Source organism: Colius striatus, chromosome 11 (assembly GCF_028858725.1).
Source record: "Colius striatus isolate bColStr4 chromosome 11, bColStr4.1.hap1, whole genome shotgun sequence".
Classification (NCBI taxonomy): Eukaryota; Metazoa; Chordata; class Aves; order Coliiformes; family Coliidae; genus Colius; species Colius striatus.
This window is the reverse complement of record NC_084769.1, coordinates 12,082,575-12,107,574: the sequence shown is the minus strand read 5'-3', so window position 1 is coordinate 12,107,574 and position 25,000 is coordinate 12,082,575. Positions and strand designations below refer to the sequence as shown.

General features: G+C 39.0%; 1 protein-coding gene across 5 annotated transcripts in view; it reads right to left on the bottom strand.

Moving 5' to 3' along the window:
- MYLK (myosin light chain kinase) overlaps positions 1-25,000 on the bottom strand; it is a 218,824-nt gene that overhangs the window by 65,447 nt on the left and 128,377 nt on the right. For all 5 annotated transcript variants that reach the window (XM_062004610.1, XM_062004612.1, XM_062004611.1 and 2 more), the window contains 6 exons: positions 23,364-23,498; positions 22,518-22,715; positions 21,108-21,354; positions 12,768-12,848; positions 11,513-12,408; positions 1,017-1,133 (listed from right to left, as the gene is read on the bottom strand). In XM_062004610.1, coding sequence (XP_061860594.1) covers positions 1,017-1,133; positions 11,513-12,408; positions 12,768-12,848; positions 21,108-21,354; positions 22,518-22,715; positions 23,364-23,498 — 1,674 coding nt within the window. The remainder of the gene's footprint in view (positions 1-1,016; positions 1,134-11,512; positions 12,409-12,767; positions 12,849-21,107; positions 21,355-22,517; positions 22,716-23,363; positions 23,499-25,000) is intronic.

Below are 25,000 nucleotides of genomic sequence, written 5' to 3'. Positions count from 1 at the left end.
ATCCCAGGTTGAGCGTGTCATATAATGCAGATCCCAACAAGCTCCACTTGATAGATTATTTAATTGTGACATTTGTCTTTGGACGATGACAAAATCTGGATTATGATCTCAACAATAGCTGTAACAATTTAGTGCTTGAAACATTCAGCTTTCAGGGGATCCATGCATGAGAGAGCTGCTTAGAATTTAATTACCAGATAAAAGGCAACATAAATGTTACAGAACCACCTATTTCATCCACCTGCTTCTAGATGTTTGGGTGTGAAAATTTCTCTACATTTCCTAAAAAGTTAACGTGGGAACATAGAATCTCCTTGAAAAAAACAGTTCTATCTGAACTCAGATCTAGCACAACCTTCTGCTCTAGACAGTCAGATTCCATAGATTTGTTTCAAAGGTCTGTGCTCTCAATCTCATGCAAAATACCCGCCCAAGACCAAGACTACTTGGCCCTTGGTATAGTGTCATCAGCATGACTGAGGCTGAAAATGAGTACCTCAGTAAGTAAATTATTCATGTTTTAAGCATACAAGGTGGTTGAGGTCCTAGGTTGTTTGGTTTTGCTCACTTCCACTAGAGAAAAAAGAATGAAAGAACATCAGTGAATGCAAAGAATTGAAAAGCTCTAGACTGAGAAATGTACCATACCTAGTCCTGAGGCAGACCAGTACTCAGACTCATAAATCAGATTCTTAGGTGCTCTTAAAGAATGCATGCAGCTCAGAAAGCAAGTATTCATGGGTCCAACTTACTGCTCTCAAAACCTTGTAGAAACACAGTGAGCAGTAGGAGAATATGGATTACTCCACAAAGGAGCCAGAGCCCTTGTCTCTGTACTGTCTGTCATGCTCCTTTATGGTAGACATTAATTACACATTGATGGAAAAGTGCAGAAGGGAAGGCAGGAGAGTTCTTTTTTGTGTATGTGGTTCATAAAAGGCTGGTACTGGGAAAAGAAAAAAAGGAGAAGGAGGAAATTCCAAGAAGGGTTTTCCCATGTCCAGCAACATACTTACCCTCTATCAGCACTTTGCAAGCACATTCAGCTTTCCCTGCTGCATTCTCAGCTGTACATTTGTATTCGCCCCCATCTTCAGGCACAGCCTTCTCAATGGTAAGTGAATACAGTGTCCCTAAGAAAGGAGAGATTAAAGGGATGTTACTTTGTAGTTCACAAAAAACCTTAGTGCATCAAATGATCCAATCCTTTCCTATGAGTCATCTCCACTGAGAGGAAAAGATGGTTTGTCCTTAAAAATTCAACATCAGAATTGGAACCTTATTGATGATAAATAACAACACATTGATAGAGAAATTGAATCTTATTGCTGTTCCCTAGGATACTCAAAGCTACCCTTGCAGCTTTAAAGTTGATAATGGATGAGAGAAGACCCAGGGCAGAATTTTATCAGCTATTCTTTGTCTTATAGCAAGGATAAGAAGTCATCACACACACATGATATTTTTCCAAGTGTCTTAGTAGTGTAGGACTGTAAATAAGGGGGCTCCTTAGAACTGGCCATCTGCAGTATTTTGATTCAGCCTGATCTCCAACACTCCTGTGAGCATCTCTATGTAAAAGCAGAACTTCAGCTTAGTGCCCAATGTTGAAAATGGCACCGAGTAACTGGTAGAGTGTTGTGTTTTGGATTTAGGCTGAGAATAATGTTGATAACAAAGTGATGTGTTACTTGTTGCTGAGCAGTGCTTACGCTAGTTTAAGGACTTTTCAGCTTGTCATGCTGCTCTGACAAGAGCACAAGAAGCTGGGAAGGGACACAGTCTTACCCAAACTGGCCAAAGAGGTATTCAATACCATATGACACCATGCTTAGCATATAAACTAGGGGGAAAGCTGACCAGGGGTCCATTGTCCAGGAACAGGCTTGCCATCGGTCAGTTGGTGGTGAATGATCACTTGATCTTCTTGGGTTTCGTTTCTCTTTTTGTTATTTTCCTTTCCATTACAATTTATTATTTAAAAAACATTTTCTTTTACATTTATTTCATTTCAATTATTAAATTGTTCTTCTCTCAAACCACAAATTTTCTTAGTTTTACATTTCTGATTCTCTCCCCATCCCACCAGGGGAGAGTGAGTGAGCGACTGTGTGGGACCTAGTTCCTGGCTGGGATTAAACCATGACAGAAGCATATTTGTTTTTACTTGAATGACTTAAAGAAAAAGTTCCTGGTATTGTAAAACATCAGTTTGGAAGTCCAATATATTAGTGGTAATAAAATTTGTCAGTGCAGCAAATCCATTTCTTTTCAAACAAAAAACCTGGAATTTGACTTCATTGGGTTTGCAGAAACAGGATGCAACACAAGCTCTGTAGTTACCAAAGGATGCTTGGTATGACCCAAGGGAAATTCATTTCCTCTTAAAAAATAATACTCTGTGAACCAAAACAGAAGCTATTCCCAGTTAGCTGAGGGGTGAGGAAGGAGAACTGTGGTTTACCTCATCCCTTACATTCACTTGCATTGCTTGGAACAACGATGTACTTTGCTCTCTGGGGAAAATGCCAATTAAAACATGCTAGACCTTCCCCTTCCAAATATCTCTCATTAAGTGAGGGTGATGTGTGGGATTGCTTTCTCCTTCCTCACTGGAAAGCCTGGAATGCGCCCTAAACACAGCCTGAGACATTGTGCACTTCCAGCCATTGCTGTTAGGTTGTCCAAAATGTTTCCACACTCCACTTATTTCAGCTGCAGCAATACATTTCCCCCTTTCTCACAGTCTCTTCTAATTAAGGGCAAGACTGGATAGATGATTTTTCATAGGCATTTCCCCCATGTCCTGAAATGTAAGGAAATTTCCTGGCATCTCTTACTATCTGCCACTTTTTCCGTCTAAGCTAAGAGGCTGCCTTCTGCCTTCCAGACTGCCTGATCCCAGGCTTGGCATCAAGGATAACCCTTGTAATGTGGGAGATGGCAAGGGCACACTTGACACTGGTCCTTGAAAAAGATCTCCAAGATCCCTTTATCAGAAGTTGGGGCTTTACTGGCTCCCGTTGGAAACTAGACTCACTTCTGACATGGCAATTCTGCTTTTGGCATTCAGATTTTCCCTCACTGTAAAACTGGATGTTTATTATTCAAGACAAATCTTATTAAAAATATTCAAAAGGTTGTTAACAAATTTAGTTTGCCAGACACACACGAGTGTTAGAAAAAACAATGAATTTTCTCCTCCTCCTCATCCTCCACAAAGTCAAGACACACTAAATAATGACTATTTTCCCCCTCAGAAACAATGTGAAAACTCTCTCAGAAGCATTGACAACTTGCTCACATGTGTTATGCTCAGCCAACCACAGGGTGAAAAGAAAAGCCACGTGCCTTCCCTGAGGCAACAATTCTCCATGAGTCAGAAATATCATGAGTTCCATTCCAAATGGAGGAGGGACACTAGAAAAGTATTCTTGCAGGCATCTAGCAAATATAAATTCACATCTCTCTGTTTAAAGAGACAATTGGAGAGTAGGCCAAAGATAACTTCCAGCCTAAGAATTTGTATAAATCTATGTAACGTGATTAGAAAAGACCGAGAATTAGAGCCTAAAAATGCTATTGCAAAAGAACATAAACTACTGAGCAAAGGCACATATATGAAGGAGATTTCTGGTCACCTTACTGCAGGAGAGGGTGGCTTGTAAAGATAACTGGCTTGCTAAGGGAGTGGAACAAAGCAGCATTTACCTTAGGTTCTGCTGAAGTTTTCTACCTGCTCTAAAGCATTTCCTCAGCTCAGTGAAGATAACCTGACATAAGGTCATTCCTCACCTTGACTACTGTTGCAATGCTGTCCATGCAGCCTTCTGCAGCAACAGAAGTTAACATCTCATGAGAAACACTTCCTTATCATAGAATCATAAAATGCTAGGGTTTGGAAAGGACCTTTAGAGATCATCTAGTCCAATCCCCCTGCAGAAACAGGTCCACCTAGATCAGGTCATACAGGAATGGGCAGAAACCTCCCACTCTACAATATCATTCCCCATTAACTATACTAAAATCTAGAAGCAAAGACCAGGGTTTTCTCATGATAATACTTGCCATATGCATTCAGAGCTTTGTAAGCTTTGGTTTTAGAACCTAGCCCTGGCCAGGCTGTGGGGCAGAGGTCTGATCGAAGCTGCATTTGGCTTATTGCACTGGAAGCAGAGTCTTCATGAAATAATGTCACTCTTATAAATATTCTTTTGGAAGGAGTATGTGTTGAATTTTAATGAAGTTATTTTGTGAGAAGGAGGATGAAGGAAATCTGGTTTTTTTCTTCTTCTTCTGACTTCCTCACCCCTCCAGCAATTATGTGTACTGTTTCCCTCCACTTCTTCATACTCCCCAGCAACTACATTGGAACAGCACATACCAAGTACACAGGAACACTGGGCTTGTTGCTAAACACCGGATGCAATGGTAGTATTGTGTCCTCAGTGGAGGAGTGAAGAGGAAATGAGGTAATTGGAGTAATTCTCCATTATTTAGCTGCTAGTTTTTATGAATTTGTGGACTATTAGGACTTAGCAGGAAATTGGCTAATGGTTCCCAAAGCCCTAGCCAGTCTGAGTCAGGAGTATAAGGAGAGGCTGAGAGAGCACATGACTGTGGAAATCTCATTTTCTTGGAAATCCAGAAAAAAATACCCCACAAAGAGGCAAAACTCAGGATTCAATATCAAGATTGAGATTTCATAAGGACAGGAAATTCCCCAATAAGTCCATGTTCTGTGGTCTAGAGCTGCAGTTAAATCTGGGGGCTAGAAGGCCAAATGTCTTTCAATGAAGCATTTGGTATTTCCTCTGTGAAAAATCCTTTATGACCTGAAAAAAGTGTATTTTCTCATAAATGCAAGAAGTCCCAGGCTGGTTACTGCAGTTGGGTATTCTGAATCCTGGCACTTCATAAATTCCTGTCAACTAAGAGAATTTTCCCTCTATCTTGTCCCATATCCCTCTACTTTTTTTTAGAAACCAGCCCACCGACAGCCTTTAAAATGTTGCCATAAAGTGCAAAGTTGGAGTAAACATGAACTGGGATCTTCCACTTAGACATCAGAACTGGTGCAGCTCTAGAAAAGACCTTAGCAGCCACAGAAGCTGACAGTTTACTGGAGGCTTTGGTTTAGATACACAAAGCTTTTCCCTTGCATTTCGAGCTATTAAAGGATTTTCTGACTTACTCAAAAATAGTGCAAGCCAGTTTAAAATATCTCTAGGCTTCTGCATTCTTTCCATGCACTCCACAGAAAGTCAACTTCAGATATAAAACAAATATACAAACCAACAAAAAACAGTTCCAAAGCCTAATGCCCTGAGCTGGCATCTAGCTGGCCAACCTCCTGGCTCCTATCGTGATGAAGACTCAAATTAATGTCTTTCTCATTTGTATCCCACAGGATAAAGAAGTACTATGGAGCACTTAGGCAATATTAATAAATACTAGGCCATGAGAAATTGTGCCTATGAGCCAACCCAAATTTCTTAAGGAACTTGTTGGCCCAGAGTATTAATTTTCTAATTAATCACAAGTTGTCTGAGAAATTGCAAGTATGTGCTAGTGTCACAGTCATGTTTAAACATGGCGAGTGAGTTGGTCTGGAAAATACTGACTATAGTTACAATGACAACAGGCAAAATAGTGAAAAAGCTCACAGTTTCAGGGAAGAAAAAATGTCAAATTTAAAACTCTATCCATTAGCAACAATTAAGGAAGACCTTGTTAAGAAAGCTAATTTCATTACTCATTGCACTTTTAACTTCCAGATGTACCTGTGTAAAGGTAATTTTCTTAGTCTTTACTGAAGTATTTCTGTTATCTCACATTCTGCTTGTAATTAATGCTTTATTCCTATATTAATGATATTCACTTAGGAAGAGTTAGAGCTGCCAAAATATAGATTTCATGAAGAAGTCGACAATAGGAAGTCATCACTTCGTATGTTTCTGGTGCATTTTCTCTGTGACCAGTCTAGGATCAAAGTTATTCAATACTGTAATCTGTGACATAAAAGTATTAATAAATTAATGTTGGTAGACTTACAGATGATAACATGTTGGAAAGGGAAGAGATAGAATGCTCTATTTTCAGAACATTTCAAGGTCTGAAGGTAACAAACATGAACTCCTCTGTTTTGAGGTAGAAAGAGGACCAATGACCTCCAACAACATAGCAATAGGAGGGTGAGCTCCATCTCACTGATGCTAATATGTGATGATGCTACTATGGTTCTACTGCCTGTTTTCCAAGTAGCAAAACAAAGGAAGAAACAGCAACTGAAGAGGAGGTATTAAAAAGAAAAAATAAACCAAAACAAGTCCAAGTCTCCAAGGACTGGATAAAGTGATAAAGTGCATCATGGAAAGAAAGTTAGTAAGAGCTTGGCTTGTCAAGTTTCAAAAAAAGAGAGAGGTATCTTGATTGCAGAGTTAAAGTTGTTTTATCAAATAAAAACAGATTCTTTAGCTCAGCAGAGAAAGGAAACTAGTATATGCAAAAAGAAACCAGATACATTCAAATTAGCTATAAGACATTGCATTGTTTCTCAAAACCAAAACACTTCTAAGAATAATTAGACATTGATATAAATTACCAGGGATTACAGCAAATGTCTCTCTTGCTATACTTAAACCTACACCTTTATGAAAGGGGGAAGATTCAAACAAAAATGGTAGTACAGAGTGAAATCTTGTGGCATTTGACAAACATGGAGTTGTGTCAGAATTGATACTCAATCTCCCTAGCCTTAAAATTTTCTGGAGCAGCTTTTTTCAAGCTGTAGAATGCATCTACTTTCAGCAGTACCTATATTTGTGTTAATTACACACTAAACTCTTGCTCAAAGTTAATTAAAAAGAATTTTTTTAAAAAGTCATGACAGATCCTAGTTAGTCTGACAGATGCAGACTTGCACAACTGATAGGAAGATTTAGGAGTTAAGTCACAAGAAAGTTGTTAAAGCATTATCGCTAATAAGATTACCAAATCTTTACACTGCCAAGACACTTAGGGGGGAAAGAGAAAGCTGTCTTACAAAGCAATACAAACTCTGGCCATTTTCTAAGCTACACCACCACTGCTACCTGAGCCTACATAGTTCCTCTTCAATTGATATAATCAATGCTAGTAAATACAGCAAAAAAAAAGCAGATCAAGCTGATTTTTAAAATGATAAGTTATGACTTATATTTCTTGTGCCCCTCAATTCTCCTGTCTCGTAAGGATGTCAGCTTCCAAATCCCTCTCATTGTTGCCTTCTAGGACAATTTTATTACAATGGGAAAATCTTCTGTCTGGATATACCAGAGTGGATCGGATAGCAGGACACTAGCACAGGACACTGCTGTGTACTATGCAAAAGTATCATTCTGTGATTCTGTAAAACAAAATGGTTCCTGCTCTAAAGAGTCCACTGTGTGAGGAAGCTTGTTCTACTCAGTCCTTATATGTCTAACTCCACTGTAAAGTCTGCTAGAGCCTTCGTAAAAAGTTTTTTCCAAACAAAAACCCCCCTACAACTTAAAATTAAGAACTCTTTCATACTAAAATCAACAGCCTCTTAACCATGCACAATCTAACCTGCACATCTAAATGCATAGTGCTCCAATTTATAAGTTTCTTTTGTTCATTTGTTACATTTATATGTTTTGAGATTTCACAGGCAACAACCACATCAACATCTGTCCCAGGAATGTAGGTAACCACAGTGTGACAAGTGTTTAAAAGAAAAAATATAAAATCAAACTGTTGATAAACTCCTACCAGGTCAGACATGTTCATAAAAGAAAAATGGTGCAAGAGTTCACTTTGTCATAAAACCAATACTTTAAGCAAGAAACCACTCATGCCAATCAACTGACAGAACACTATTCAGGGAGTTATTAAAATAGACAGAGAAACAAGTACAAGTTCATGATTTCATGGGGAAACAAAACAGTATTAATAGTTGAAATGCAAAATGGAAGCAGTAAGATTGATCTTAGATATGCTGTGATTGTGCCAGTCACTATAGTGTTGCCCAGATTCTGACTTCTAATTGCCATTGTAAACTTAACCCTGACACAACAGAACAAATTGCAAACCCTAGATTAACTACTAGAATACAGTACAAATGCTGCATAAATATGCCTGTAGATGAAGGTCTTTTTTTTGGAGGGGGATTTAATTTTTCCTTTGCCAAAGATCTTACTAATGAGTGATTATTCAGGTCTTGGTGTTTGAATTTGGGCTCCTCCGATGGCATAGAAGTGGGGCTAACATCCCCCCCTTCTCTTGCACACTAATGGCTAAACTGCCTTGGACAGGTACTGTAGTGTTAGCCTCTGCAGGCACAGAGAAGTGTGAACAGAGTGGTTTCTACCAGGTAAAGAGTCTTACTCTCAGCTAGGACAAATATGCCAAGGAAAGTTTCTTTGTGAATGGCTTCATAAAGGGACTAGTAAACTTGCCTATCCTGTGAACTTGTTTCATACAAGCATACTTTTAAGTCTACTCTTTCTGTTCAAACACGACACTTGTTTTATCAGGTAGGCATGTTCCTGAAAACAGATGTTATGTATTTATCTCCACAATTTGGCACTGGGATATCAGTAAATTGCTATCTCTTTTTGCTTTCTTGCAATGACAAATAAGGTTAATTTCATTTCCAAAAGACAAATCCAGGCATTCTATAGGTTCATGTGTTACACTGAACAGTTTACAGGCAGTGGCCCATACTAAGATGGGCTTGCAGTGTAGTAAGAAGCAGATAGACATGTCTGGATTTTCTAGCACCCAGCTCACTAAGAACAAGTTCTTCTTACGTGAGATACCTCTGGAAAATTTTCCATACGTGGGAACCAGTGGTCAACACCAAACAGCACAACATCAGTTGGTGAAATAGCCAAGAATAAAGCCAGTCTGTCCACTTCCATAGTGGATTTTGTTGCTGAACACAAGAGAAGCGAGGTCATATAAAAAGAAATTAAAAATGGCTTTGTAAGATCTAAGCTCATTAATGTGAGCTAGGTCCATTTGCATTGAATTCCTCTCCTTCCCCACAGACTCAACCTTCTTTCAGATGAGGATGACTCTTAGGGGATTATCTCCAGAGCCCATTAAATGCTGCTCCAGTGCTGGTCAAACGCACTGCTGCTGAAGGACATGACACCTGTCGGTGAGACAAAGCTGCCTTTTCAGTGTTTGGGGCAAAAGATGGAATCTGTCATTTTGGTATTGGTCTGCTGAGTGCTGTATCCAGTTTTATTGTTGCTTAAAAAAAATTCAATCTCTGAGAAAACTGGAACTTACAGAAAGTATTATGCATACCTGGTTAGTTACTTAACAGTTGGCATGAAACATCTCACAGTGGGAACGCAGCAACACAGTGTTCTCCAGTGCCAAAGCTAGCAGGTACTGTCAGGAGGAATCCTAAATTGACCATCATGCAATGCATCTCCTCAGTGTACCAAAGGGTAAGTAATAAGGTTTAAAAAAAAAGTTCTAATCCTCATTCCATTTCCTTCCATTAAAGGAGAAAACAGTAGCATTTGCTTCCTTGTGTAATATTTCTTTCTAAGATTCTCTGCAAATACATGCAAATAACTTTGAAGTACTGCTACTTCAAAGCTGTAGCAGCTGCTGATACTGGCATGAATAGCATGATACTAGTGTAATCATGCAGGTACAGCTTAAATAGGGAAGTTTCTTTACTCTCTGCAAGAAGCTGTCTTGAAACCAGTTGTGATCTTGTTCCTTACCTGGATGGGAAGCACTGGTAAAGGGTGACACCCTGACAAGTTGCCAGCTCTGGGGTGTTATGACCAAGAATGTCTCCCAGCTAAGACAAACTGGATGAGGTAAGTCACATGCCTTGTTTCAGCAGGTGATAGGGCATCTCTGTACAGGAGGGTCACTTCACTGTAAACACAACTTCACTGCATTTTCAGCTCCACAGTACCATTTTATACAGTGAATATGAGTTGGGGGATCGTACCAGCCAATTGCTCAGATTATTCCAGCCAGGAAAACAGGTTTCTGCAGCATCACAACACTAAAGCTTCAGGATTTTAGGAGTCATAGCTCAGAAGCTTTGATACAGGGATGCTGTCTATCTGATGTCTGTGTATCTGATATAGGAAACATGAGATGCATAACTTCTTTTAACTCTGAGTAACTGTGAGAAAACCCTTGAAACCTCATTTCCAGATTAAACTGTAGTTTCCAACCTTACTGATCCTGCCAGTCCTTTTTACAAGGATGGCATTTCTACCAGTCAATTTTTTCTCATGCACATGAGTTACCCCTGCTCTATACAGTCCTCTCTGGTGAAAAATCATCATGTTCTCATAAATATTTTTAATACTATTTCAGACACAATGCACCTGCTACCATTTCCCTCTCTCCACCCAATTTTCTTCGGTATCCCCTTTTTTCCCCCCTACACTCTCTGAAGGCAATGTTGCTTTCTGACTGCATCTACTTGAAAAGAATCCTCATCTTTCAGTGCTTGGAACACTACATGAGGCTTCACCGGTTGTGGTGAACCATTGCTCATATAGATTAAATGAGGAAGGTTTCACAATTAAGAGTGCAAACCCCTGTTACAAGTTATAACTCTTAATGTGAACATGAACATTTTTACTGCAATGTGAAGGAGAGTGTCACTCTCCATAGAATTGCCTCAGTGCTTTATGAAGCAAATATGAAGAAAGAAGTTTTATTTTTTTGTATTATCAGTTATCCTCTCTATTTCTGACCAATATAATATTAACTTTCATAGAAAAACTAGTTTAGCAGGATTTGATTATCTAGAATGTGGAATATAAAGAAATTACTTGATTTGACAAGTGTCAAAGTGTTAAGAGTTCTCTCTGAGTACTTTTGTCAAACTCTGTACTGTTTTGAAGCTAGTTTAAAGTCATCAGGCCACTGGGATCCAATTATTTCAGTGGCATCCAATTATTTCAGTGTCTTATTTCAGAACTATCTCTGGTGGGTCATTAAATACACTGGAAATCGATTCTCAACTCTGATCTTAACTATGTAAGTTGAAGTTGTAGTAATTTCTTGCTATAACATAACTCCTCTTTGCTTCTGTGTTTTTTATTGCAATAAAAAGCCTGAAATATTAAACATACAGAAGAATTAAATTAGAACTTGTAAACCAGCAATAATATCATTCTGTTTTCGGTGTTCTAAATCCTTGAAGCTCAGCTTAAACAAACGTCACATACCAGCTCCTTAAACAGCATGAGCAATGTAAACAGCATTTAAAAATGCAAGAAGATCAACTTTATAAAAATTACATCTGCAGGCTGTTAGAGGAGAATCTGCAAGAAATGTCAAACAATGCCGTTCCTTGTGTACTCTGCTGAAATAACAAGAAAGCTGCATCTGGAAACAGTTACTGGCACAGGACTTAAATAAAGTGTTGCGTTACTTTTAACGAACTAAATATTATTAATCAAGAGCCGGATATAACAGTGTGCCATGCAGCTGGCTCGTAATTCAATTAATTTACCTTCTTGGGAGATGATAACAGACTTTGATGATTTGATGGGTTTGCTGTCTAGAGCCCAGGTGACAGCTGCAGGGGGATCAGAGGCAATCCGACATTGTAAGACCAATTTTTCACCATCTACTACTTGAGCATCCTGAAGCTTCTCTGTAAAGGAAGGTGCTGTTGCTTTGCTTGCTGGTGGTTTGCTTGCTGTTACTTTGTTTTCAGCCTTTTTCCCAACTATTCCACCATCCACCACTGCACACCCATGTTCACAGTTTCTGTCTTTCTTCTCTTCTTTTTTCACAGCAGTTACTGGTTTGGCAACAGGGGCTTGAGAATTGGGAGTCGCATTCTGGGCTTCAGAATTGGTGCGGGCATTTGGTGTTGGGGTGCTAGCGCTGCCATTCTCTGCAGGTGGCTTTTTCTTAGAGCCCAGCACAGACCTGAAATCTGTAATGGCTGGTTTAGGAGGTGGCACCTTCTCTGGCAATGGGGTTTTTGGGGTGCCTTTCTTGGCCAGCACAGAGCGGAAGTCCACCTGTTGAGGAGCATGAACTTTCCTCTCCTCCTCAGACAAGGTCTTGGGTTTGACCTGCCGCTGAAGGTTTGCTCGGAAGTCCATTTGCTCGGCTGGGATTTCTTTCAGTTCCTCCTCAGAAAAGCTTTTGGTGCTGACTTTTTTGCCTAAAATGTCACGGAAATCAAGTTGCTCAGCTTCCTGCTGCCTCAGGCTTTCCTCTGTGTGCTCTCGAGTTTCCACTCGCCTCTTCAGCACACCTCGGACGTCTTCCTGCTCTTCCTCAGCTGCCCTGGTTTCACTGCTGTTCTTTTTGAAGCCACTTGTTCTACCAAATGTTAGTTTACCATGATCTCCATCATCTCTTTGCTCTCCAGAGCTGGCTGACTCCCTCCCACTATGATCCGAAAAAGAAAAGAAAGTGAGAGCCAGGAAAGGGGCTGGTTTAAAAATGTCAGGGAACAATCTCAGAGCAGGAACAAAATGTGTTTATAGAAGGGGAGGTTGATTAGAGGAGCACACTCCATTAGTTTATTGCATCAATGATGACTTCAGGAGCCATATAAGGGCACAAACAAAAAAGATCTTCTCTACTCTGGCTTGGTACAATGTGCTTAGCCTGTATGATGAAAACAATTTGTTGGGTCACATTTGGGGATTAGGTTGAACAGCAGCCAGCCTGGGTCTGTAAGGGCAGGGAATTAACAGAGCAAAAAATAGAACCCACCCATGCAAGTCCCTGGGAAAAATACTCACTCTCTGAGCATTTCTGCTCGGGAAGCTGAACTCTCCCGCAGCATCAGAGACACCTGGCAGCTGCATTCTCCAACTTGGTTCCTGAAATATTTAAGTGAAATCAGAAAAGCAGAGGTTTCTCCCTCCAAAACTATCACTTGCCTGAACTAAATGATTGTGTGTTGAACTAAAGCAGCTCAAACCCGGTGTGATATCCTCCTCTCCTATGCCCAGAACGGTGGTGGTTGACTGAGTGGATCTGGACCCCTTGTATTTGGAGCCAAGCTATCTCAAAGATCTTTTACTGATCTGTTGCTTTCTACACTGGGAACAACACACTCCTTGAACAAAAATCAAAGCAATTTACAGAATGAAACAGCTGCAAACAAACAAGCTAAAGGAAAACAAATACAAAAGCTGAAAAATCAAGGCAGAGGAAGGGGCTATTCTGCAAAGTTAAAAATCTGTCCAACTCTGTCTACTGTTTATTTATTCAAAACCAAGCTCTTAAGTTTTCTAATGTTAAGATATTAAAAACAGGGTCTCATTTCCTTCCCTCCCCCCCGGCCCAACCAATCAGCAAAACCCATCTACATGGATCGCTCCAGCCTGCACATGTTTATATTAAAAAACATAAAAGTGTCACCATATATGGTGCTGAGTACTTATTCTTCCTTTTGCAGAGGAATACCATGGATGCCTTCTGGAAAGGGCTCCCATTAAAGAATTCATTTAAAGTGCTCCCTCTCCACTGCTGCTCCCTCCCTCCTGCAGATATATATCATTCTTCTAGCCCCAAACAGCTCTTCTCCTCTTAAACACAGGAGACGCCAAAAGCAAAGTTTAACTCCCCCAAGGCAGCAGTTGTGTAACTGTTGCCCCTGCTGCCCTGAACTGCTATTAAAAAACTCCACACTTGAGCTGATTAAGGGCTAGAGATATCTTTTATTAATGAAAACACTTTTGTGCTTCCTAGTTTAAGTACAGGCTTGTAAATGGGCTACAAACTCCTGAATGCTTTTTTTCTTTTTAAATAAATAAAGTTTTGCTACTGAAAACATTTCCTGGATATGAGCAAAACACATGTGTGCTCGGGGGAGGAAGGAAGGAAAGAGAGGTGGGTTTTTGCAGCTGAGTTCTCCCTTCAAAAGACTTGCTAGAGAAGAGCACCTTCAAGTGCACTTTGCCCCGAAGTTTAAAACACAGGCTCAGGAGCACCTTTCTGTTAGTTTGTCATAAACATATTGTCTGGCCTGTTTTTTTTTACATAGCACATTGAAATACCTTCCTAGGTATTATTCTGTTTGGGTGAATAAACTATAATCTCATGCATTTGTGACTTGTAACAAAGTTACACAGCAGAAAAGACCATTAACACAGGTGCAGCAGTTGGGTCTTTATATTAGGAATTAGTGCCATTGTCTTTTCAGATCCATTTCCCTTGCTTTCTGTTACTTTAGATAATGAAGGAGTGGATCAGCCCAACAGGAAAATCAAGCCTTTAACATCAAGAAGAAATCGGTGGGTTTGACCCAAGTAACCAGTTTGCAAGTAAAGGCCCTGCTGGCAGGAACGCATCTCAACCTTTAGACTGTTAATAACAAGAAGCCATATAAATGTTTTCAACACTTTATATCCAACCAGTCAGAATATGTACACTAGAAATAGTTACTGAAGACAGTCCATAAGGACAACATTGAAAGCCACAACCCTGATTTCTTTCAATACAAAAGACTAGAGAGTATCAAATGGAAACTGTCCAAAAGGCAGGAGAGCATCCAAGTAAATGCAGAGAGCATTTAACTCAGTCTTGGGCTGGAGATCTGCCATTCTTACTTCCTCTTATGTGTGACCTCCGTTTGGAAGCAAGAGGAATAGAAATAAAGCAAGACAAATAGAAAGAATGGCACATCACTTCCTCCCAGTGTAGTGATTGACATAGAATGATGGCAAGGTACCAACATTGCTGAAAACCTGTTGTCTCCAAATAATGCATTTCAAACTGCCCACTTTTGCCACTGTTGAAACTCACCATTGTTTTTTCCTGCTTCTCAGAAGATTTTAAAAGCAGATACACTGAAACTGCTGAAGCACATTCACCAGTGCTGTTAGCAAGCTGCTGATTTACCAGAAGACCCCTCCCCAAGTCTCCTAGAGCTCAATTATTCTTCCTTTAGAATTTAAAACCAATCCAAAGCTGACGAAGCAGGAGAAGCCATACAAGCTGAAGTATATACAATTTACAGCATACATCAAATAGGAAGGCATCATGCCTCAGCTTCTGTCATGACTGTATGGCAAAAATATTTGCCCCAAAGAATTGTGTCACCAGTGGGAGTTGTTAAAGTAACAGAGACAGCACTCTCCCAGCAGAGGGATCTAGGGATACTGAATGTGGTCCTGACCAGTGGGAAGAGTAATAGCATTTCTGCAGGACTCATTTCTGCAATGCATCTTTCCCTCTGCAAATTCTTCATATATGCAAAGAAGTAAATAAGGAAAGCAAAGTAAACCTCTCAGGCTATTTTTCATAGGCTTTGGAAAATAAAGGAGGAGGGAGAAATCAAGAGAGTATTTTGTTCTTTCTATTTTTAAAACCTTGGGAAGCACTTACAAATCATGGCAACAGTGGGATATAGAAGTACTCAGATTAAAAAAATGATTCACAATGTAGATTTTTGATCTTAATTATGGTTTCTGATTCAAGTGAACAGCTGTAAGATAGACCACTAGATGCAAGCCTCGAGTCTGTGTCTGGTTCATCACATCCCTGTTCAAAAGTGCAGCTTTCTCAAGGCAAGTCCTACTCCCAGGGAAATCAAAGTGAGTTTTGTTATTGATTTTAAGATCAAGGAGAACATGATTTTGTCTTCCGAATTCAGTTGCAGAGTCTAAAGAGAAAATTAATAACACGGACCCACCTTGGAGATCACAAGATGGAAAAACAGAAACAAGCCAAGAAAAATTAAGGACTGGATGGTTTAGATGCTAAATTCAATCAAGTATAATTCTGGAAACTTTGTCAATATTTGTATATTTACACAATTTCAGAATCTAGGCAAGGCAAGTTACACAAGGGTAGTGAGAAAAAAATAAGACCTTCGCAGCACACGAGCACTACTTCAAGTCTTTCACGTCTCTATTGCTTTGAATCTTGGCAATAATATTACTTCTGCAACTAGAGGTTCTCTGTGTTGGCATTTTATCAGCAAAACTCCAGACAAAGACAGATCTTAGTGTCTCTGTTTTTATGGAATAATGATAGATATGAATAAAGCCTATGCTTAGTAGGTTTGCTGTAAAGAAGGGTCTGGAAGTGTGGACTTTTGCAGGATTGTTTTGTAGAATGCTCATGCACAGGACTTATCTTTAAAATGTCAAGGAATAATAATACACATCCCACATCCCCCCCTCCCCACCAAATAAAATCCCAGCTGCAAAGCCTGAAGCAATTTTAAAAATAGCTTTCTGTCCTATTGTGGGATCAGTTTTCCCTGGAATGGCTTTTATGTTCAAAATATCTTGAAATACTAGTTTCTTGGCAGAATCTACTCAAATATTTTCACTGAACCTTAGATGAGACTTATTGTCTGTGTGTCCCTAGGAAGTATTCTCTGGTGGAAGAGGAAAAAAAAGCACTGTTAATTATAGTGTGGGGACACTCAAAAAATTCCTACTGGCCTACCAAGTGTGAAACAAATATTGTAGAGTAAATGACATTTTTTAAAGAATGGGCTGAAAAAATGTAAAGAAGTTGATCCTCAACAATAGCTAGTGCTTCACTGTGCTTAACTGCAAAGCCTCAGAATGAAGTTTTGTAACTATTTTGTGAGTTAAATGGAACGAAAGTCCAGACTCCATGAAGCTTTAACTCCAAAGGAAAGCAACTAATCTACTGGATCACAACTCCAGCTGACATAAAGCAGAGCAGCTCTACTGGCTTCGAAGAGGATACACTGATTTCTCTCACCTAAGGGTTTGGCCAAAAGCTTTTTATACCTGGAGGACCAATCCTTTTATTTGCATTTTACAGCACTGAGTGGGAGAGCAGAATGGGAAAGGATCATGGTTTTCTCTACTAAAAATCGATCATATGTGTTGACAGTAGAAAACAAGGTTTGCCAACCTGTATTTTACAGAAAGATAGAGCTATATTTACTGTTTGGTGTAAGGGAATGTAACCTAACAACTGCTTTTTATGTAATCTGAATTGCAGAGTATTCAAGGTACAACTTCTTTATAAGATTAATGTTTACTCCTAATTTTCATCATATCAAAATCTCTAAATAAGGCAAATCAATGCTAACCAAACTTTTATGGAAGACAAAGTGGTGGAGAAGACAAATACCCAGCATTAGAGAAGAAGATAAACAAAGCAGATGATTTATCTAAGGAACTGCAGAAGGGTTTCTGAGGTCTCTTATGTTGACTGTGCTGTTACAAAGGTAGTCTTTGCTCAACAAACACAGCCTCCTTCCAGTGCTATCAATTTCTTCGCTTACGCCTTCATTTATGATTTATGCACTGACCAAAAGGCCATGGGAAAGTCATGCTGGGATAAAAGGATATCAGTGCTTGCATCACTGGAGGGGTGCAGAGGACAGGAGAAAAAAAAAAGATGTCTGTGGTTTTCTGAGTCAAAAAAGATTGCTATTCCCTATGTCAATCACAATGGTTTCACAGAGACTGACCAACTTCTTGTCCCTCAGCTGCAAGGGCCAGCATTTTGCAAGCTGTAAAATGTTCACATTTCAGTAGATGAACTGCAGTAATAGGTAAATATGTTCTTTTTATATTTATGCAACACCATTCGTTGAGACCTGAGCAACAACAGGCTCAATGGACTACTATTAGGACAATTAAAATCAAGAATGCAAGTGTAGAGGAATCAGAGGTCTGTGTAGGTTTAAAATGAGGACCAGGAGAGGTTACAATGACTACCCTCTTAAAAGTCAGTAGTTTGCTATACAGTAATAGACCAAGCAGACACATATTTTAAATAATGCAGAGGGATGGAAAGACAGAAAGGCAGCCAGTAATCATTGATGGATCACACTAGAACCATAATGGGCTACACACCCTTGTCATCTCACTCTGATGAAATGAGAAAGAACAAGGAAAAGAGAAATAGATCTCTTGTTAAACTCAAATTTTTAAGACCAGAGTTTTAACTTGTGAGCAGACAAGACAAAAAGAGAATTATATAGATATTAGGACAGAATTTAGAGCTTAAGAATAATGGAGAAGAAAATTGGAAAACAATTAACACTGGTAGGAAACCATGCCCAGACTGAATTAAGGGAGCTGAGAAGGACTAACTCCCTAAAAGCAGCTATGCAACATGCTTCTAAATTAATACATGAAAAGGAGCTGCACATTTTATTTCAAAAGAAGACAATTATGTTTAAAAATAACCCACTGTCAACTCCTCTATAAACTATTCAGTGAATTGATTTGTGGTTTCTCAGTTATTCCATATTTTCAAAGGACTCTCTGAGTGTCTGAGAGAAGACACACAAAGCAGCTTTTCTGCTCTCAGGTACTGTTAAGACTGTTTCTGAATACATAAACAATTCTCTATCAAGTATTCAAGACAAATGCAAGCAGTTCAAAAGCTACTTAGCCAAGAGTATTTGGTGCTGAAAATTGGTTTAGCTCTATTGCAAACCAGAAGTTATATAGCTGACATTTCACTGCTTGGATATTTCCAGAGCAGCTACTTCTCTGTTATTTGTAGTATATAAGCAATTGCCTAAAAGCACATGTCTTTATGTTCCCCAAACAGTAACTGAAATTTTACATATGACAGTAGAGTCAAAGAGGTACCAGCATGCCCTTTCCTCTAATTGCACCATTAACTATGCTCATTAGAAAAAGCCACAACAAACACACAGATCTTTTTAGGATCCCCAGCAATTTCTCAATTAAAAGGATTAAGGATAACTGAACCTAACGTAATCTGCTGTTCTGTTTTCTAGTTACAACTTCCCTTCCTCTCACTCATCTAAAAATGGTTCTCCTCCACTGATTTTCTGAAATCATTCATTTTCCAAATGTATATTCTGTTATGTTCTAGAGTCACAAAATTGTCAGGCTTCTACTTTGGCAAAGGGACACAAGCTACACTTTGGGTAACCAACACAATCTGCAACACTGGAAGTTCCACTTGAACATGAGGAAAAAAATTCCTGTTGAGGTGAGGGAGCCCTGAAACAGGCTGCCCAGGGAGGGTGTGAAGGCTCCTTCTCTGGAGGGTTTCAAAACCCATCTGGACACATTCCTGTGATAGAGTTGAACCTGCTTTAGCAGGGGGTTGGACTGGATGATCTCTAGAGGTCCCTTCCAACCCTTGCCATTCTGTGAAATGTCTTCAGTGATGAATTTGGCCTGGGTGATCACTACCTACACCTGATTGATAATGTCAAATTGCTCAAGTCAGCAACAATAAAGTTTTCCATGAAGCCCCCTTGACTCTCATTTGTTCTTCCTGTTCTCTCTCCTTCTTTTACCCCTGAAGTTTTGCTAGAGGGTCTCATTCTCTTTCAGTTGAAGTGAAACCACCAGTATATAGTAATAGAAGATGTTCATGTCCCGAGCACACAAACCAAAGTGTAGGAATGTGCTAGTAGAAGGTAGCAATTCTCACAGTTTGGCCTGCTCTCTCACATAGAGGTTAGTGATCTTCATGAAATTGAACTGGCATTTCTAACCCACTCAGAGGTAGTTACAAATGCCACTGATCCCCTAAGAGACTTTTCTTAGATGCAAGGATGTATGTAGACATGACCTGCACAAATCAGCAATAGAAATGCCCTAGATGAAATGAGCTGATTGAGAACAAAACAATTGTTCTGTAATGAGTAAGTTCACACTTTATTACAGAGTACAAAGGGTCTCAAATTATAGAAGAGCTTATTTGCAAAAAGGTCATGGCACATATGGCTCTACCTAAATAAATGTTAGTAATAAAGCTTTGTTAAAGTGTAAAAAAGCTTTGTTACAGAAAATTTTTATATACAACAGTTATTGTTTTCTAAAGCACCTTTTTTCTGGTGAAGAGTGAATGCCTTGTCTGACTTGAAATACTAAAATATACTGAAGCTAGATTGTGGCTACCTGCAATAGTCTATGGAAATATCCCTTAGGGCTAGGCATCTACACAAAGACATGTCCATTGCTGGGGAAACATTGCTTGGAAAATAAACTATAACTATGAAAAAGCTGAAGTCATTGTTTAGATGCTAAATGAGTTAAATTGATTAAGAAATGCCCTCCCTTCTTTGGTTAGGAAGACACGAGTAATTCATTTGCAAGCAGGCAAAGGACAATTCTGGTTTTAAATTTTATACTACGCTGAAGTAAATAAAACAAAAATAACTTGTTTATAGCATGAAAAAGAGGCAAAAAATATCATAAACAAGGCAAGTGGTGCAGAACTGCAATGGTAATGCATCATTAGTCCATCTGGACTGAAAAACTAGTGTGTGGAGCAGAGCAAGTAATTTTCTTCCAGTGTGATGGATCCAAATGTTCATAATGGTTAAATAAATTTTAATAAAGAAAGTCACAAATAATAGCCAAGTAAGGCAATATATCCATGCACAGTAAATAACATAGAATGGAAACATCAGTTTAAAGCTGTACTCTGAGTGTTCTTATAACCATGTCAGGGATGTGTAATTACGCCCAATCTTCACCAGTGGAGGTGGAAAATGCTGTAGCACTTTCTACAAGGAAAAGAACCAGCAAATCCAATTCTTCATTTAAAGGACTGTAACTTTAGCAACAACAAAAAAAAGAATATTCAAAGCACTTTTTACAACCTTTGTAGGAATAACAAGAAACTCAAAGCATCAGGGTGCCACATTTCAAAGGCACATCATAAAAAGGAGACTACAACTTCCGTATTCAAATGTGGCCAGGAAACACTTTCTCCCCTTAAAAGTATGGTTCACAATCTTGTGTAGTGGCTCTTGCTGGTCAGGCTGTTCCCATGGAACACACACATCTTTACCAATGTTCAGAGAGATGCCAAATACGATAAACAATAGCTCCCAAATCAAGATATTGATTGGAGTTTCCCATGCCAGTAACTCAAATTGCTTCCCATACTGCTGTTAGTTTTACTGGATCCCAAAAGGAAACTCTCCACTGTTTTGTCCTTTTTTTCTGACTTTTCTTGTGTTTCCTCTCTGAGTTTTATTACTTTTTTTACCTCTCAGAAATACTTAGTTCCTTTAGTACCCTAATGGCTTGTGTGACTAGGAGGGAACTCTTATCTACTTCAGGCAGGAATTTCAACTTGAGGGTAAATAGAATTAATTGTTCCAAGGAAACAAGCTCCTTTCATGGCAAACATACCTGAGCTGAATTTCATATTGCCCTGCATGACGAGACTGCACATTCCTCAAGATCAGTGTGAAGATGTCTTCATTTTGAAGGATTTCACATGCTGTTCCTGGCATTATTTCTTGCCCATCTTTAAACCAGTGAACTGTGGGGAAAGGATCTCCAGCAATTGCACAGGATATAAGGACATTTTGCCCAGGAGTTGCTGTCACTGATCTTGGTTTGCTAATGAACCAGGGCTGAATACCATCTTGAGGTTCTGTAATTTACAAACACAGTTTACAAAACAGGAGAATATGCTAAACCTGAATGTAACTAAGAAGCTAACTAATTTCAGGGAAAGCAATCACAAATAAAGTTACTTTGAATACTCAGGGTATAAGTTTTTAATAAGAAAACAAGTCAGGCTTTAATTTTGCAACTAATTTCTGTTGGTACTAAAATTAATCATCTACTTGTCACTTTACTGGCTCACTCCAGGCTTATATTAAGAGCAAAACAAAGGGACTTTAAAGCTGCCCTAAAAGGAATCTTGAAGATTTGTCCTTAGAGAATACGAGTAGGAATAGCTTTAAGGGCAAGTGACAGTACCGTGACTGCTGTGCAGTTGAGAGCTCATGTAATAAATCATTATTAACAACTGCATAAAATTGCATTCAATGTAGAAGACTGACCCTGAGGCTTGATCTCAGGGCAGCTTAGAGAAAAGAGGAAGGTCTGAATTCAGAACAGACAGTGACAACAGACTACATATCCAACCCTGGAGGCATAGCTCTCTGAAATCCTGGGGTTAAGATCCTTTACACTGAAAGTAAAAATGATTTCCCATAATTCTCAGTAATGACTAAGGGAAAATGTTGGTGTCCAGTAACATTGGATGAAGTCCCCTGTCATCAATTTGGTTTGTAGGTACTTCAGTGTTTATTGTGGGATTTACATTGTATCTGGATATTCAAAGACAATTTTTTTGCAGCTCGTTCTCAAACTGCAGAAATCGTGTGTTCCTCACCTGCTACTTCTATAACCCTGATAGTAAAGACAGGATATCTGCCTCCCAGACACCTCTTCCAAACACTCAGGGCTTTAATTTGAAAGAAAAACTCCATTAAATGGTTTATATTCAGTCTGTAGCTAAGTAAGCCTCACAATCTGAAGCTGAATTTAGCAGGAGTTTTGCTCTGTCCCCAGGAATAGGACACAGGAATGCATTTCTGAAATAGTAACATAATGTTCCAGAGTGAAAAGTTTTTTTAAAAGTTGCTTCTGCTCAATATCCTTTTTAATTCAGATGCAAAGACTGAGAACTCCCAGCATCTTTCACAACACACTTTATAAACACTCAGGTACTTTAAATAGACACTCCTCTAGCACATTAGAATTATTTTCTGTTTGCATTTCCTGAGGTGGAGAAGAACTTTATACCTTGTACTGTCAATGTGGCCTGGGTTTGAGTTTCTCCTAATTCATTCCAGGCTTCACAGGTATATTTGCCTGTGTCTTCAGGAAATACTTCCTGGATGTACAAGCTGTACTCATTGCCTTTCTTCTCAAAGTGGAAATCTTCTGTCTCCTGGATTTCTTTCCCATTGTGCAGCCAGATAATTTCCGGAGGTGGGTTAGCTGAAAAATAGGAAACAACAAAAATCAGGAGACACACAAAAACCCCCACCATGTATTAAGAAAATGAACAAGGTCGGTTGCTTTCTGCTACCTGATTCTGCAACTTCATCTTCAAAACATTAACTTTGTTGACGCTGTGTAATGTGGAATAGTTCTAACTCTGCCTTATTATAGTTAAAACACAAATGATTAAGGGAAGACTGTATACAATACAGAGGGAGAACGAGTTCCAGATCCCACAAAAGTTATTATCAAGGTTTTCTATTAGCAAAGTTCCTAACAGGACTGCTTAGTGCTGCAGCACTAATCTTACTGCAGCTGACATGAACTCAATCTCGTTTGGTTCACACAAAAGCTATTTCCAGGCCATCTAGACTTAGTTTTACTTCAACGGCAGAACCCAATAATAACACTATGATTATGATTATAAACACTTGCACAGGTCTGAACACATTAACACTGGACAATGCTCATCCACCCTGAAGATCAGATTAGACAAACTTGTTTTACTTTTATAAAATTAGTTCCTTGAAATATTATTTCCAAATGCAAAGACACATGCTTAAAAGAAAAGGACAGTGGGAAAAAAGCCTATAATTCACAGTAGGGCTTAACATTTAAAAATAACATTGTTTTATAGCTACGCACCTGATACTTCTACGGTCATTATCACTTGACTTCCATCCATTACCTTGAGGTCAGTCAGGCCTTTAAGGAAGATAGGTGCAAAAGTCTTGTTTAACTTAGCCTGTGCACTTTCTGCCTTCTTGCTGCTCTTTTTTTCTGTGAAGTCAAGAAGAGAACAGGAATTTTCATGGCAAATTTTAAGTGACCTTAGATTCAAACTGATTTGGAGTCAGCAGTCTTGTTTCAGCTCTCAAAAGGCAAAACAAAATCACTGAAATCACCCAATAAAGCTGCTTTGCCTTACCAGTCACTCAAGAAAAAAAGGCAATAAATGATATGGAACTATCCTTCTTCCAGAGATTGTCTTAAATCATTGTTAAGAGATATCACAGTGCATCACACAGAAATTTACACTTATTTTCCCCAAGTACACATGCTCAGTTGCAAAAAAAACCCTACCCAACAACTTGTAACCAATAACTCGGTGCCTTTAATCACTGCTAAGTTCACAGAAAAGTCTCAAGATATGTTGCAAGTTGGAATTGTCATGATTAATAAGTCAAAAATATAAACTCATAAGAGTAGACAATTAGCTGCTCTGGCCTTGAGCTCACCATACTCCTCTCCTGTACCACATTTAGCCAACTGATTGGTGATGATGGGAAAGACTGAAACCTGAGGTTATCAACATAGGGCCCAAAACAAATTAGTGGATTAGTGTTTTTTTTTAAAACTAGTGGGTTTTTTTAAAACTATTTTTGAGGATGTAGAATCAAATGATGAGTGCTGGAGTTGAATTAAGCACTCTTAAAAATTAAATCTGTGGTAGATACGTAATTTCCAGTATCCACAGAGATCTCCTTTGTCTTGGATTCAGAGGCTATAAAGCAAAATCATTTAGCTATTTAACCTATATGGTACACTAGACCAGGAAAGAAAATTCTGCTCCAAAAACCTGAGCAAAGACACTTCTGGAGCCAAAATAGGGATCATGGCCAAACGTAAGGAGTCCTAAATATTTATCGGTCACTTGGATACACTTTTTGTTTTGTTTAGCTTCAGTTCAGACCTCTTACATCTTGCCTTTAAAATGCCAAGCTTATTTTTTGTCCATACATGAAAATAGCTTCATTTTGCTTATTCCCATCTTCAGAATTTTTAAAGGTGCATCAAGATCATTGAAAATAGGGGAAGAAAACTACCAGTTATAAGAGGACAGTGATTAGAAAACCTGAAAGCGTCTCACTGAGCAAGCCCATTGGTCCTCCTGGAGGCAAAAAGTTAAGCTTGTCCCAGGGTCATTTCAGCCCAATGTAAATTTGGAAGCTGCTTGCAGAGGAAGTTTTTTTTCTTCTCTAGCAAAGGTTTTTCTAGCCAAAGTCTTGTCTCGATGGCTTGTGTGGTAGGCCTTTTCTTGGCAATGAGCAGTGAGACATTGATGTATGTGAGAATGGAAATATGGGACCTGACTGAGATCCACTCATCTCAGTGTAAAGGACTCTGAAATACCTGATTCACTATCAGGCTATGCTGATTAGCCTTAGGGCTTCCGATAGCACCTGTTTGTAAGTGACTTATACTGAACAGAAAATAGCCATGAAGTTGGGTCAAACTCATCTACAGCAACAAACTGTTGTGGTTCACCCTACTCCTCTGTT